At 40.1% G+C, this 12,170-nt stretch overlaps 1 protein-coding gene across 2 annotated transcripts; it reads left to right on the forward strand.

Moving 5' to 3' along the window:
- Window positions 1-1,363: 1,363 nt before the first annotated feature.
- Kap-alpha1 (karyopherin alpha1) lies at window positions 1,364-11,708 on the forward strand. 2 transcript variants are annotated; one of them, XM_076817057.1, is made up of 8 exons: window positions 1,364-1,511; window positions 2,835-3,041; window positions 8,073-8,267; window positions 8,356-8,576; window positions 9,444-9,707; window positions 10,609-10,813; window positions 10,881-11,181; window positions 11,270-11,708. In XM_076817057.1, the coding sequence occupies exons 2-8, from the start codon at window positions 2,835-2,837 to the stop codon at window positions 11,464-11,466; spliced, it is 1,590 nt and encodes a 529-aa protein (XP_076673172.1). In that variant the 5' UTR covers window positions 1,364-1,511; the 3' UTR covers window positions 11,467-11,708. The 2 variants fall into 2 exon arrangements, with proteins under 2 accessions (XP_076673172.1, XP_076673171.1); XM_076817056.1 differs by lacking the exon at window positions 1,364-1,511 and adding an exon at window positions 1,518-1,741.
- The last annotated feature ends 462 nt before the right edge of the window (window positions 11,709-12,170 follow it).

The following is a 12,170-nucleotide window of genomic DNA, read 5'->3' on the forward strand; positions in this document are numbered from 1 at the left end:
CAAAAAACACTAATATGGGGAAAAATTGTGAAAATTTATTAAAGCTAAAGGAGGAACTGTTACAATTGCAGAAGTAATTAGTAATCGATGAATCAGAACCAAAAAAAGTTATTCATAAATTGGCATAAAAAAAAGAATAAACGAATTAACCATTAAAAATTTATAAGCAGAATTAAAAATAAAAGAGTATAAACTGTTACAAATAAAGAACCATGGTTCTTAATAATAACATTTTACTTTTATTTCAACATGGGTGTTACTGTTAGAAATTTAGTTTCAGATAAGTAGGAGTAAAGTTCAACAAAACTAAAATTGCTTGGCGTCGCAAAGTATACAATGGCGTTCAGAACAGTCCACAAGCATAACTCTATTCTCTGTTTCACATTTCCTACTTCCCCCACTACTGCAAAACGCACTAACTGGCAGTTCCAGCAGTTATCCGGTGCCCGGACCTCTAGTCAAATTGACCGGAGGATAACTAGCAGATAACTCGAGACTGGAGAGTGAAGGTGAAAACATAGACATGTGTTAGATATCTGTCAGATAACTCTGACTGGTAGATATCTGGAAGTGAAGAAATCGGCCGTGAATCAGCCTTTAGAAGCAGTTAATGTGCGCATGCGTATTTGTCCTTTTACGTACACTTTTGTATTTCGAATTCGAATACTGCAAATACGTACCTACATACTACGTAACTTTATAATTATGTAATTTACAACTCATAAGCAGAAATTAAAAAGATTTGCCATATATACTTTAGAGACCTTGCGTTAAGTTCATTCATATGATTTTCGCAAAAATTGAGAATCTACCTAATCCATTGAACAATAAGAAGACCTGGAGAGAGAACAGAGCAATGGCGGCCGGTCCGAGAAAGAGGGAAGTAAGGGGTGAACCTATCTCTGTCTGACTACAGGCTATGGATGTATAGTGCATGTGAGTGAAGTTTTCTGCGAACACAAAGTACATACATAACACAGATAGTACAGATAGAGAGGGATAATAGGAAGGGTAGGTTCACCGCTTATATTCTATTTCCCTCGGACCGCTGTCGCCTCTACTTCTTCCCACTGCTGTTCTCTGTCCAGATTTTCTTATAGCTCAATGACTTAACCCTATAATATGGAAAACTCTCATACAAATTTAGTTGTATTTTTATTGTGGTTTAAATTCCCGGAAAAATTCATTTCCGGTTAGTACCTCTTTCACACACTCGTTGGAGTCGTTGGACGATCAGGTGTTCTTAAGAGCATCCATGTTGCCCTGTTTACATGAAGTTTTAAGAGTGGAACTCTCAAGGGAAGGTTTCCACCAATCACAAACTCGATAAGCGGTAAAACTGTTTTAGAACGCACTAGGAAGCTACCCGTGGGAAAGTTTCGCGAATTACGCTACTTTCGTTGAATTACGAATTGTTTGTTAAATTTTGGCACGTTTAGAACAGGATTTCGGTTAACCTTCAGAAATCGAGCACTCGAGACGAGTCGACAACGTTGCCGAGACGCACAAAAGTTAGTCCCCGTGAAATTGGAAAAGTTGATAAATATGACTACTCGAACGGACCTATCAGCGTCACCAGCGTTTCGCGAGTGTGACCCGTGATTCCTTGCGCGTCGGAGTACAGATCCAAGGTTTTCCGATCGGTCGTCGTAGTTTCAGGAGGTGAAAAGTGTGGAGGTGTTCACTCGATATTCTTATGAAATCATACATTTAACGGTTGGCTCGAATTCCTTTCACAGCCGTAAGTACGAGTTCGATTACCTAGCATATCGCGCGACCGCTGTGGGATATCACGCGATCACGACGTGCGTAAAGATCGAGAAGATTCCAGGCGAACGTCAGTCCTTCTGTTCCTGCCTATGCCAAAATGTCTAATTTAGCTAATGTATCGTACAGAGTACGACGTCTCGTAGATGAGTTGGGACTATTAATTCCTGCCATTCTTATTACACTTCTCTACGAAATTAATACTTCGAGGATTTACCCCACCCCCGACACCGTCCTCGATTAATACCTAACCCTCAATAGTCTATTGTCAAGTGATTTCAAGCTATTCCTAGACTCTACCCACGATTTACGTACCAAATCCCGAATCGCTTACATGTTTTCACTGGGCTTTGTTCTATGACTACGAAAATAAAAGTTTCAATCAAGCATATTGCGAGCCCTGGTGTAATTGTTATTTTTGTACTACACTTACCTTGCCTCATTCATCGAATCATCTCTGTATCAATAGTATTCTATACCTCAGCAATCATTTGCTTTTCACTACAACAGCAGTAACTTAGCATCAAATGTATTTATAGCACTCAATGTACTTTTGTTCTAATAAAACCTAGGTGAACTTATCATTTAATTTAGCAGCTTTCTGTTGCCACGAAAATTCATTAATATTCTAAAATGTGAAGAGCTGTACTTCATTTTGAAAAATATTCATGCGTTATAGACTGGTACCTATATAGCGATTAATAAAAAAGATTCAACATTGAACTTAAAGATACCTTATTGTTTCAGTTATTTTACAAAATTTTTTGAAAGTCATTGTCACCTTTGCCTTCATTAATACATAATTGTTATTTTACATAATTGTCACATAATTGTTATTTTATTATTTGCATGAAAGAATTATGAGTGTTACGTAATAAATGTGATTTTGTTTTCATACCTTTGGCAGATGTATTTCAAGGAATATTATGCAAAATTATGGTTATTTATTGTTTAATATTTGTATATAAATATGCAATAATAAACTTTTATAATGAGGATAATAACTGAGAAGAATAACGACTGTGTAAGATTTATTTCCACATTTCTGAAGCTACTTTTGGTTTTAGATGTCAACTGCAACCACACATAAATACCGCTACAAAAATGCGGGCCTGGACTCACAGGAATTGAGACGACGTAGGGAGGAGGAGGGAGTTCAGTTAAGGAAACAAAAACGGGAGCAACAGTTATCAAAGAGGCGCAATGTTCCTAACATTATGGCTGATGAAGACAATGTTGCCACAGATGAATGTTCTCTGCCTGTGCCACCATCGGTAACTCTTTTTATTAGGAATTAAGAATAACAAATAATCTCGGTAATTATTTCGAAGTTTTCCATCCTCACCGATTTCAATGATTTTCGGATATGTTGTCGAGGACACGATTCTGAGCAACTTTTTCCTATACATGTTACCGCCGCTCGACCTTCGTTTCCGAGATATTCGCGAAAAACTGCTGCTACTAGGGTTGCCGATCTGAGACCGATTAATCGAAAGATCGATCTTTTGGCCCGTAATTTTCGGGTTTTTGGATCGATTTTTCAGTACAGATCGATCCTATGGAATCGATTCTCGGGGAACAAAAATCGTGTTCCGATTCTTTATTATTTATAGGTACACTTTTTTCGCGTATTTCAGCTGGTTTGAAAAGTAATCTATTATCTGCTTCTCACTTCGTGATTATATTGCTATATTTACTGATTTTTAGTTTTAATATTATACAGTATTTTGATTTTGTTACATTGTAAATTGTTGGAAATAAGCAATCTACAGGTGATAACCCACTGAGGCAACGCAAGGCAACATGTCGCATGTGATTAGTGGGATACGCATGCGAAAAAAAGATGCGACGATGTTGCCGGTTGCCAGAAAGTTGCCTCAGTGGAATCCCACCTTTATACTTCATGAGAGGAAGACCGCCTGTTGTAGGTATGTGTAGCAAGCGAGTTTCCTTTGTTCTACCTACGAGAAAAACGTACACTACTTAATTTTCAATGAATTTAATATACCTACAAGTAGAATCGATTTCTTGAAGATCGATTTTTTACCAGGCAGTTTTTTCCTGAATTGATTTTTCATCTTGCGATTTGAATCGATTTGAAAATTGATACTTTCCGAAAACATCGGCAACCCTGGCTGTTACTACACAATGCCAGCGGTGGTGGCCGCGATGGAAACACCGGTTCTCGTTCTATCACCGAAGTTAAGCATCGTGGGGCGCGTACCGGGGAAAGATGGGTGACCGTTTTTCTCCTGGTGCGTCACTTGCTGCTGGCAACCTTACGGGGTAGGTTTTCCCGGATGCGAACGTATATAATTCATGATCGTTATGGCCTGCCCAATAGCAAAAATTCCTTACGCGGTGGTGAGATCCCATCGAGTCAAGATGTCGTCTTTCAAGACCTCACTCTGCTTTCCGTCCACCCTGAGGCCTGCACGGTGGACTCCTAGAAAGAGATTAAATGCTCACTCCATCTTGCTTGGTTTCAATGCTGCTATAAAGGAAACTCAGAGGCGCAGCGCGTCAGTTGGACCTTGAATAAACCGACACTATCTGTTACTACACAATGTATTCTGCTTTATACCTATCTACAGTACGCGTCCGGGGCAGCGTATGCGCGCCAGCATGGGAAAAAACAAATGACGAAGCTGACCTTCATTTCTGAGATATTTGCGAAAAACTTCTTTTGACTTATTTCGACGCAACGCATTCCACTTTCCAGCTTGTCCCGGGTATTAGTATTGGTTGGGGCTAGATCAGCGCGTGGGGCGCGCGCCCGCTCGCGGGCGCGTAAAACATGGTGGCGAGCCGATATGAGTCGGGGTGTTGATGGGCATCCGCAAGTTTCTGGTTCAAATCTCTAAACTCACATCAATTCGCTATCATGCTTTACGCGCCCCCCGCACTAATCTAGCCCCAACCAATATTAATACCCGCGACAAGTTGAAAAATGGATGGAATGCGTTGCGTCAAAATAAATCAACAAAAGTTTTTTGCAAATATCTCGGAAAGGAAGGTCGTGCGGCGGTAACATGTATAGGAGAAAGTTGTTCAGAATCTTGGTCTTGATAACATATCCGAAAATCATTGAAATCGGTGAGGATGGAAAACTTCTAAATAATTACCATAATCTCGCCCAGAATCATAAATTAAGCTGAATACATCCAGAAATATATTTTATGTCTTTTTATGATTGGGACATTCCATGCGAACTCGGACAGATTTAGTAAGTTTTCGTAGATTGCTGAAATTTCAATATGTTGTAGTCTTTAGTGATATTTAAGCGTACCTCAAAGGATTTTCCAAAATTTTGAAAATTGTTGAATTTACTATTACCCGGCCGAAAGAAGATCCCCAAGAGGCGGGCTCGGGTGATACAGTCCGTCGCTATGACGATTGGTCAAATCACCTATTTTGGCACACTTTTAAAGACGCGACACACGAATTTTGGTTATTGGCTGAAGTAGGCACATACATTGTCGCACCGCGCGACGAAGAGAGCGCACAAAACACATCGAGATCGAGTGGAATAGAGCGATCTGACCGACGAACGCCAAAGCAATAGCGTAGGCATCTCAGACGGTTAACCATTAATATATAATAACATAAAAATTTCCTTATTTTTCACAATATATTCAGGAAAGTATTATCATTGGTTTGGTTAGATTTTTCTGATTAAAATAAGCCCAAACGCAATCTCGCACAGATTGTTTAAAAAATAAGGAAATTTTTATGTTATTATATATTAATGGTTAACCGTCTGAGATGCCTACGCTATTGCTTTGGCGTTCGTCGGTCAGATCGCTCTATTCCACTCGATCTCGATGTGTTTTGTGCGCTCTCTTCGTCGCGCGGTGCGACAATGTATGTGCCTACTTCAGCCAATAACCAAAATTCGTGTGTCGCGTCTTTAAAAGTGTGCCAAAATAGGTGATTCGACCAATCGTCATAGCGACGGACTGTATCGCCCAAGCCCGCCTCTTGGGGATCTTCTTTCGGCCGGGTAATAGTACAGGTGTTTGAAGTTAAGTGCTAACTTTTTTTCAATACATTATAGCTATGGAAGTAGTAAACGGATGGAGATCAGCTCTACGGTGCTTATAGAGATGACATTGAAGTTTTAAGAAAAAATTATTTCAGTTTAAAAAAAATTTGGACCATTGTTGTGCAATTATTTTAAACAAATGCAGGTTTGTATCATCGGGCGCGATTTTAAAAATCTGAAAGAAAAGGAGAATATAGTTTTATCCTTCCCCTTGATGGACAAATTTTCAAAAATATGGACATTTTAAAATTGGCCCTGTAAAAATTGCCGAAAGTTGACGCTGCGTTGCTCAGCACCGGCTCGACTGGTCGGGCCATGCGGTACTCGCAGCGGCCAAGCGGCTATACAGGATTCTCGAATATGGTAAGTATTTGAAAAAAACTGAAGCAGGAAAACTCTTACTGTTTTTTATATCCAACATAAGACGGTATTTCAATTTTTGGTGTTCGCAATATTTTCCTTGAAACGAGGGTGACTTTTAGTTTTTTAAATGGAATGGTATAGGGTATACGATACAGTAGTTGGTTACCTAAGAGCTTCAGTTTAGGTAAACGCTATGGAATAAGTAACTTGGATTTTAGCAGGCGGAATTTTCTAAGCGGAAAGAAAAGTATCGAAGATGATTATAACACCAAAGAAACTGAAGAAATCAGTAGTTTCGATGTTATGCTATTATAAAGAAACATAACTGAAACGTATAGTTATTGACCGGTCGTGGCATAGTAGTTGACCGTCTAGGTACAGTTGTTGACCACTTACTGAATATAAAAGAAAATGGCATATTTTTTACTGTAAAATCATTTTTATTAAATCCATCTGTCACCATATCAAAATCAAAGACATATTGTCTTGGGGCAGGGTGAGTTTCATGTGCACCCTCCACGACGTATGCCGTGCACTTTGCATTGGCTTCTCATTCGCTTTTTTTTATTCTTAGATTTCTCTCTCACTTGCTCTTTCTTTTCTTCTTCTTCTTCTTCTCTTTGCATCTCTTAACCTCTCTCTTTTTCTTCGTTTTCTTTTTGCTTTTCTTTTTTTTCTTTCATCAAGCGTCTACCTCCGAATTATCGTACCGACCTCGGACCAATGAAAAATCAGAAGTCATCGGAGGTGCATACTCGAAACCATATAAAAGCAGGGCACATTGCCCCGTGCCTCCAAAGATCTAAATCAATTATCTTCACGGTCTTTCAGCACGAAAATTACGAGTGGTCAATAACTGTATTACTGTGTATTCATCAAACCAGTTATTGAACACCCCCCAAAACACAGCATAATCACGTTCGACATGACTGGACGTATGACGAATGTTATTAATTGGGCCCCTGTCACCTATTGTGATCAATGGCATTCACGGCAAACAAAATTGAAGAATGATTATACAGTCATTAAACAAGTCGCCGCTTTAAAGATGCCCGCTAAGCCCTTACTTTCTTTTAGAGTTGAAATTACACGCCTTCCTTTCCGACGATCTCAAAGCGGAATGCTTGTACTGAAATTGTCGATTTTTGGTTGAAACGAAAGGTAGAACTATCTTTTCTGATCAAAGTGCATCATTGATGCGGAAGCGCGCATGTTCATTAGACTATTTGAAGTGGTCAACTACTGTACCCTGGTCAATAACAGTATCATTTACCCTATATTTGATTACCCAATATGAAAGCGACTGTCAAGACAATTCAGATACCGTATTATGTTGGATATAAAAAACAGTAAGAGTTTTGCTCCTTCAGGTTTTTTCAAATTCTTACCATTTTGAGAATCTTGTATAAGAATATCAGGTATAGCCGCTTGGCCGCTGCGAGTACCGCGGTGTTGGGCGACGCAGCGTGAACTTTCGGCAATTTTTACAGGGCCAATTTTAAAATGTCCATGTTTTCGAAAATTTATCCATCAAGGGGACGCATAGAACTATATTCTCCATTTTTCAGATATTTAAAATCGCGCCCGATGTTAAAAACCTTCATTTGTTTAAAATAATTGCACACAAATGGTTAAATTTTTGTTTAAACTGAAATAATTTAGTTTACTACTTCCATAGCTATAATGTATGGAAAAAAAGTTAGCACTTAACTTCAAACAGCTGTAAAATCGACAATTTTCAAAATTTTGGAAAATCCTTTGAGTTATGTTTACATATCACTAAAGACTACAACATATTCAAATTTCAGCATTCTACGAAAACTTATTCCGAAATCTGTCCGAGTTCGCATGGAATGTCCCGATTATCAAATTATCTGTCAAAGTTTTTGTTTCGCAGCAAGCACCTACCATAACAGTTGAAATGGTGCAAGCATTATATAGCCCTAATCCAGAAGATCAATTAGCAGCTACACAGAAGTTTAGAAAAATGCTGTCTAGGGAACCAAATCCGCCGATAGATGAGGTTGTACGAACAGGCATTGTACCTAAGTTCGTTGAATTCTTAAAGCATAATACAAACTGTACTCTGCAGGTCGGTAAATTAAAGAACGTTCTTGTTAAAGTGCAGTGCGAACTTTTATTCAGCCGAAGCTTGAGCGCAAATATAATATTTATTTCAGTTTGAGGCTGCTTGGGCTTTAACGAATATAGCAAGTGGAACGTCTGAGCAGACGCGTATGGTAATACAGGCAGGGGCTGTGCCCACCTTTATATCGCTACTTGGTTCCGAATATGAGGACGTTCAGGAGCAAGCTGTTTGGGCATTGGGCAATATTGCAGGAGACAGTGCTGAATGTAGAGATCATGTATTAGATTGTGGTATTCTCCCTCCTCTCCTACAGTAAGTTCCCATCTTTCATACAACTTATATATTTGTATTATAATGGATACTCTTCTGATTTATATAGGGAGTCTCTCTACCTGTGGTCAATACTCTAGGGAGTAATTATATCGACAAAAATAAGACGAAAATCAAGAGTAGCGAAATTGCGGTAAAGGCTTCGTTTTCGAGAAAATTGACTTTGAGTCTCACCTAAATACGTGTGCATCAAGGGCGCTTGAGGGGCACGCGGGGGTGAGCAGAACGCGTCAGCTGCCCGTAGGACGTTCCACTCACCTCTGTGTGCCCCTCAAGTGCCCTCGATGCACACGTATATAGGTGAGAACTCTCATTTGCGATTTTGGCAGTGTTTCAAGTGCCACCTAGGCAGTTCCAATTTTTTCGAACTAAAATTCAATATGGCCGTGATCACGTGTTCATGATTCATCAGGCTGGAACAGACACGTCCAGTAATTTAGTCGAGTAACGAGTAATTTAGTAATTTACCACTGTTTTATTAAACTACTCAACTAAATTTTAGTGTCCACACACGATAAATTACTTGCTACTCGACTAAAAGACTGGACGTGTCTGAACCATCATGAACACGTGATCAGGGCCATATTGAATTTTAGTTCGAAAAATTTGGAACTGCCTAGGTGGCAGTTGAAACACTGTTCCAAAATCGCAAATGAAGAGTGGCAGCCCCCTGGGTGAGACTCAAAGTGAATTTTCTCGAAAACGAAGCCTTTACCGCAATTTCGTTACTTTTGATTTTCGTCTTATTTTTGCCTGCATAATCACCCCCTAGAGTATTGACCATAGGTAGAGGAACACCCTGCAGAACTTATTTTCATAAATTTAATATTCTTCTGATTCTCCATGTAGACTTCTTTCTAAGGCAACCCGTTTATCGATGACACGTAACGGAGTATGGGCATTATCAAATCTTTGTCGAGGCAAGAATCCAACACCGGATTTTCAAAAAGTCGCACCCAGTTTACCAGTTTTAGCGCATCTCCTTAATCACTCGGATAGCGACGTTCTTGCCGATGCTTGTTGGGCTCTTTCTTACTTAAGCGATGGACCGAATGATAAGATTCAGGCAGCTATAGATGCAGGCGTGTGCAGGCGCCTTATAGAGTTACTTATGTAAGTATGTAACGCGTTTTGCTATTACGTTGGTGCGACATACTCGGAAATATTGTAAGAATGAATTTACAATAAGGAAGAGCACGTCCTTGCCCCACAATAACTTGATAGCAACTTTTTATTGTCAGCAGACTACGGTTGTCTAGTGATCTCTTAGTCCAGGCTTGGGAATTAAGTGAACGCGGCGGCCGATTTTCAGAGGCAACGTCTCGTATTCCCCGCCGCGCGTCTTGGCCCCCGCGGTGGCCTAGGTGCTTGGGGTGCCTCAGGCCCGCACCACGTGAACCGCGCGTGGCGCGTTGACAAAACAAAAACGCATCGAAAATCGTGCTCTCTGGGACCATGTGGAAACCTTTTGGCTGCGTTCAATGGAAACAACTACTACGTAGCCGCTCAGTGATTTATTGCTGAACGCTACCGCTAGGTTGCTCACCGCTCAACACGTAAATAAACACCGCTACTTTTACGGAACGTGTTGAGTTGCTACAAATATTGCTACTCTCCCAAGTGTCGTTCAGCGGAACCAGGGCCGATCACCGTTGAGCTAGTGAGCGGCTACGTAGTGGTTGATTCCGCTGAACGCAGCCATTGATACAATGTCGCCCCAATGCGCCACGCGCGGTTCATATGGTACGGGCCTGAGGCGCTCCAAGCACCTAGGCCGCTGCAGGGGCTTTGCCTCTGAAGAAAAGGAGGCGTTGCCTCTGAAAATCGGCCGCCGCGTTCACTTAATTCCCAATTCTGTATTAGTCAATACATAACCAATATTTGCAAATTCTATACTGTTTATATGACACAATAACATTTTCATGATAACAAATGATGCATTGCAGTGTATATAGGTAGTATGTAGTGTAGCTATAGCATATGCAATAGTAACGAAAATAACTCCCGTTCTTAGGCACCAGCAAAACAACGTAACGAGTGCGGCTCTTCGAGCAGTGGGGAACATAGTCACAGGTGACGATGTACAAACGCAAGTGGTCCTTAACTGTTCTGCGTTAAGCTGTCTATTACATCTTTTAAATTCACCGCGGGAGCCTATTCGCAAAGAGGCTTGCTGGACAGTCTCTAACATTACGGCAGGAAATCCTCAGCAAATTCAAGTACGTACTTTAAGAAAATTTTAATATATCATTCAGCAAACGCTAAACGCTCGCGTTTCTTCAATAGGCTGTCATCGATGCTCAAATATTCCCCGTTCTAATCGATATTTTGGGAAAAGCCGAGTTCAAGACACGAAAAGAGGCAGCATGGGCGATTACTAATGCGGCCAGTGGTGGTACACCTGAACAGATACGTTACATTGTTGTACAAGGGTGTATTTCACCGTTATGCGATTTACTAACAGTGATGGATCCTAAAATAATACAGGTTGCACTAAACGGTTTAGAAAATATTTTACGCCTTGGAGAGCAAGATGCCATACATAATGGTATTAATCAGTATGCGGTATCTATCGAGGAATGTTACGGTAAGTGTAGGCTTTATGCGGACAACATTCCTGGAAACATTCACTTTCGCAAAATATTTCAAATACGATTGATGTTTTGGTGTTTCAGGCCTAAACAAAATAGAATTTTTGCAATCTCATCAAAACATAGAAATCTATCAGAAGGCATTCGATATAATTGAACGATACTTCGGCTCCGAAGAAGAGGATACGCGAATCGTACCCAATATCGACTCGCAAGGGCAACAGTTTCAGTTCGGGGCGCCAGATTCATCCCAACTGCAGGTCCAAGGCTTTGAATTTTAATCGATTAATTTTTATTCAGGCACCGAGTGTATCTCCGGATTCGATCTTGTTTCGTTCGTTGCGTTTACGACCATTTCTCGTAACAGGACAATCTCAGAATCAGATCAGGCGCAAAGAGTGGTATATTTATACATATACATTAAATTCCTTTGTATCCGAAAAAAAGTATCAGTGATATCTCGAAGCGATGTCTTTTTTTCTTGCTCGTCAATGAAAATGAGTAAAATGTTTGTACGCAGTTATTTTAAATGGTTTTCTCTTATTATTTTAGTTACACCATACTACGCATCGTTCTAAGTTTGCTACATTGCGATTGTGTTTCCTTGCAAGCCTACGCCAAATTGTGACAATGCTTTTGTTTAAGCTTTGATATGATTTGGATAGGCCCACTTTCAGACTTCACACATAAACATATTTAGTATGGAACGTTCAGTTTATTGAAATTAACAAAATAATTATATTAGAGCTTAAGTAGAAACGGATAAGTACGGAAACAATGATCAAGACGGTTTACTGTTCGAGGCACACCTATACCTCGATTCCGACGTACGACTGACTGAATTACGAAAAACTTGCACAACTGGCAAGACGCTAATGACTGAAGTACGCGACTACGTAGCCAACACAGACAACATTACGCAACGCGATACTCACATCCTTACTACACTAGGTAGGAACATGACCAATTAAACTTTTTTACTGTA

This window comes from Andrena cerasifolii, chromosome 7 (assembly GCF_050908995.1).
Source record: "Andrena cerasifolii isolate SP2316 chromosome 7, iyAndCera1_principal, whole genome shotgun sequence".
NCBI lineage: Eukaryota > Metazoa > Arthropoda > Insecta > Hymenoptera > Andrenidae > Andrena > Andrena cerasifolii.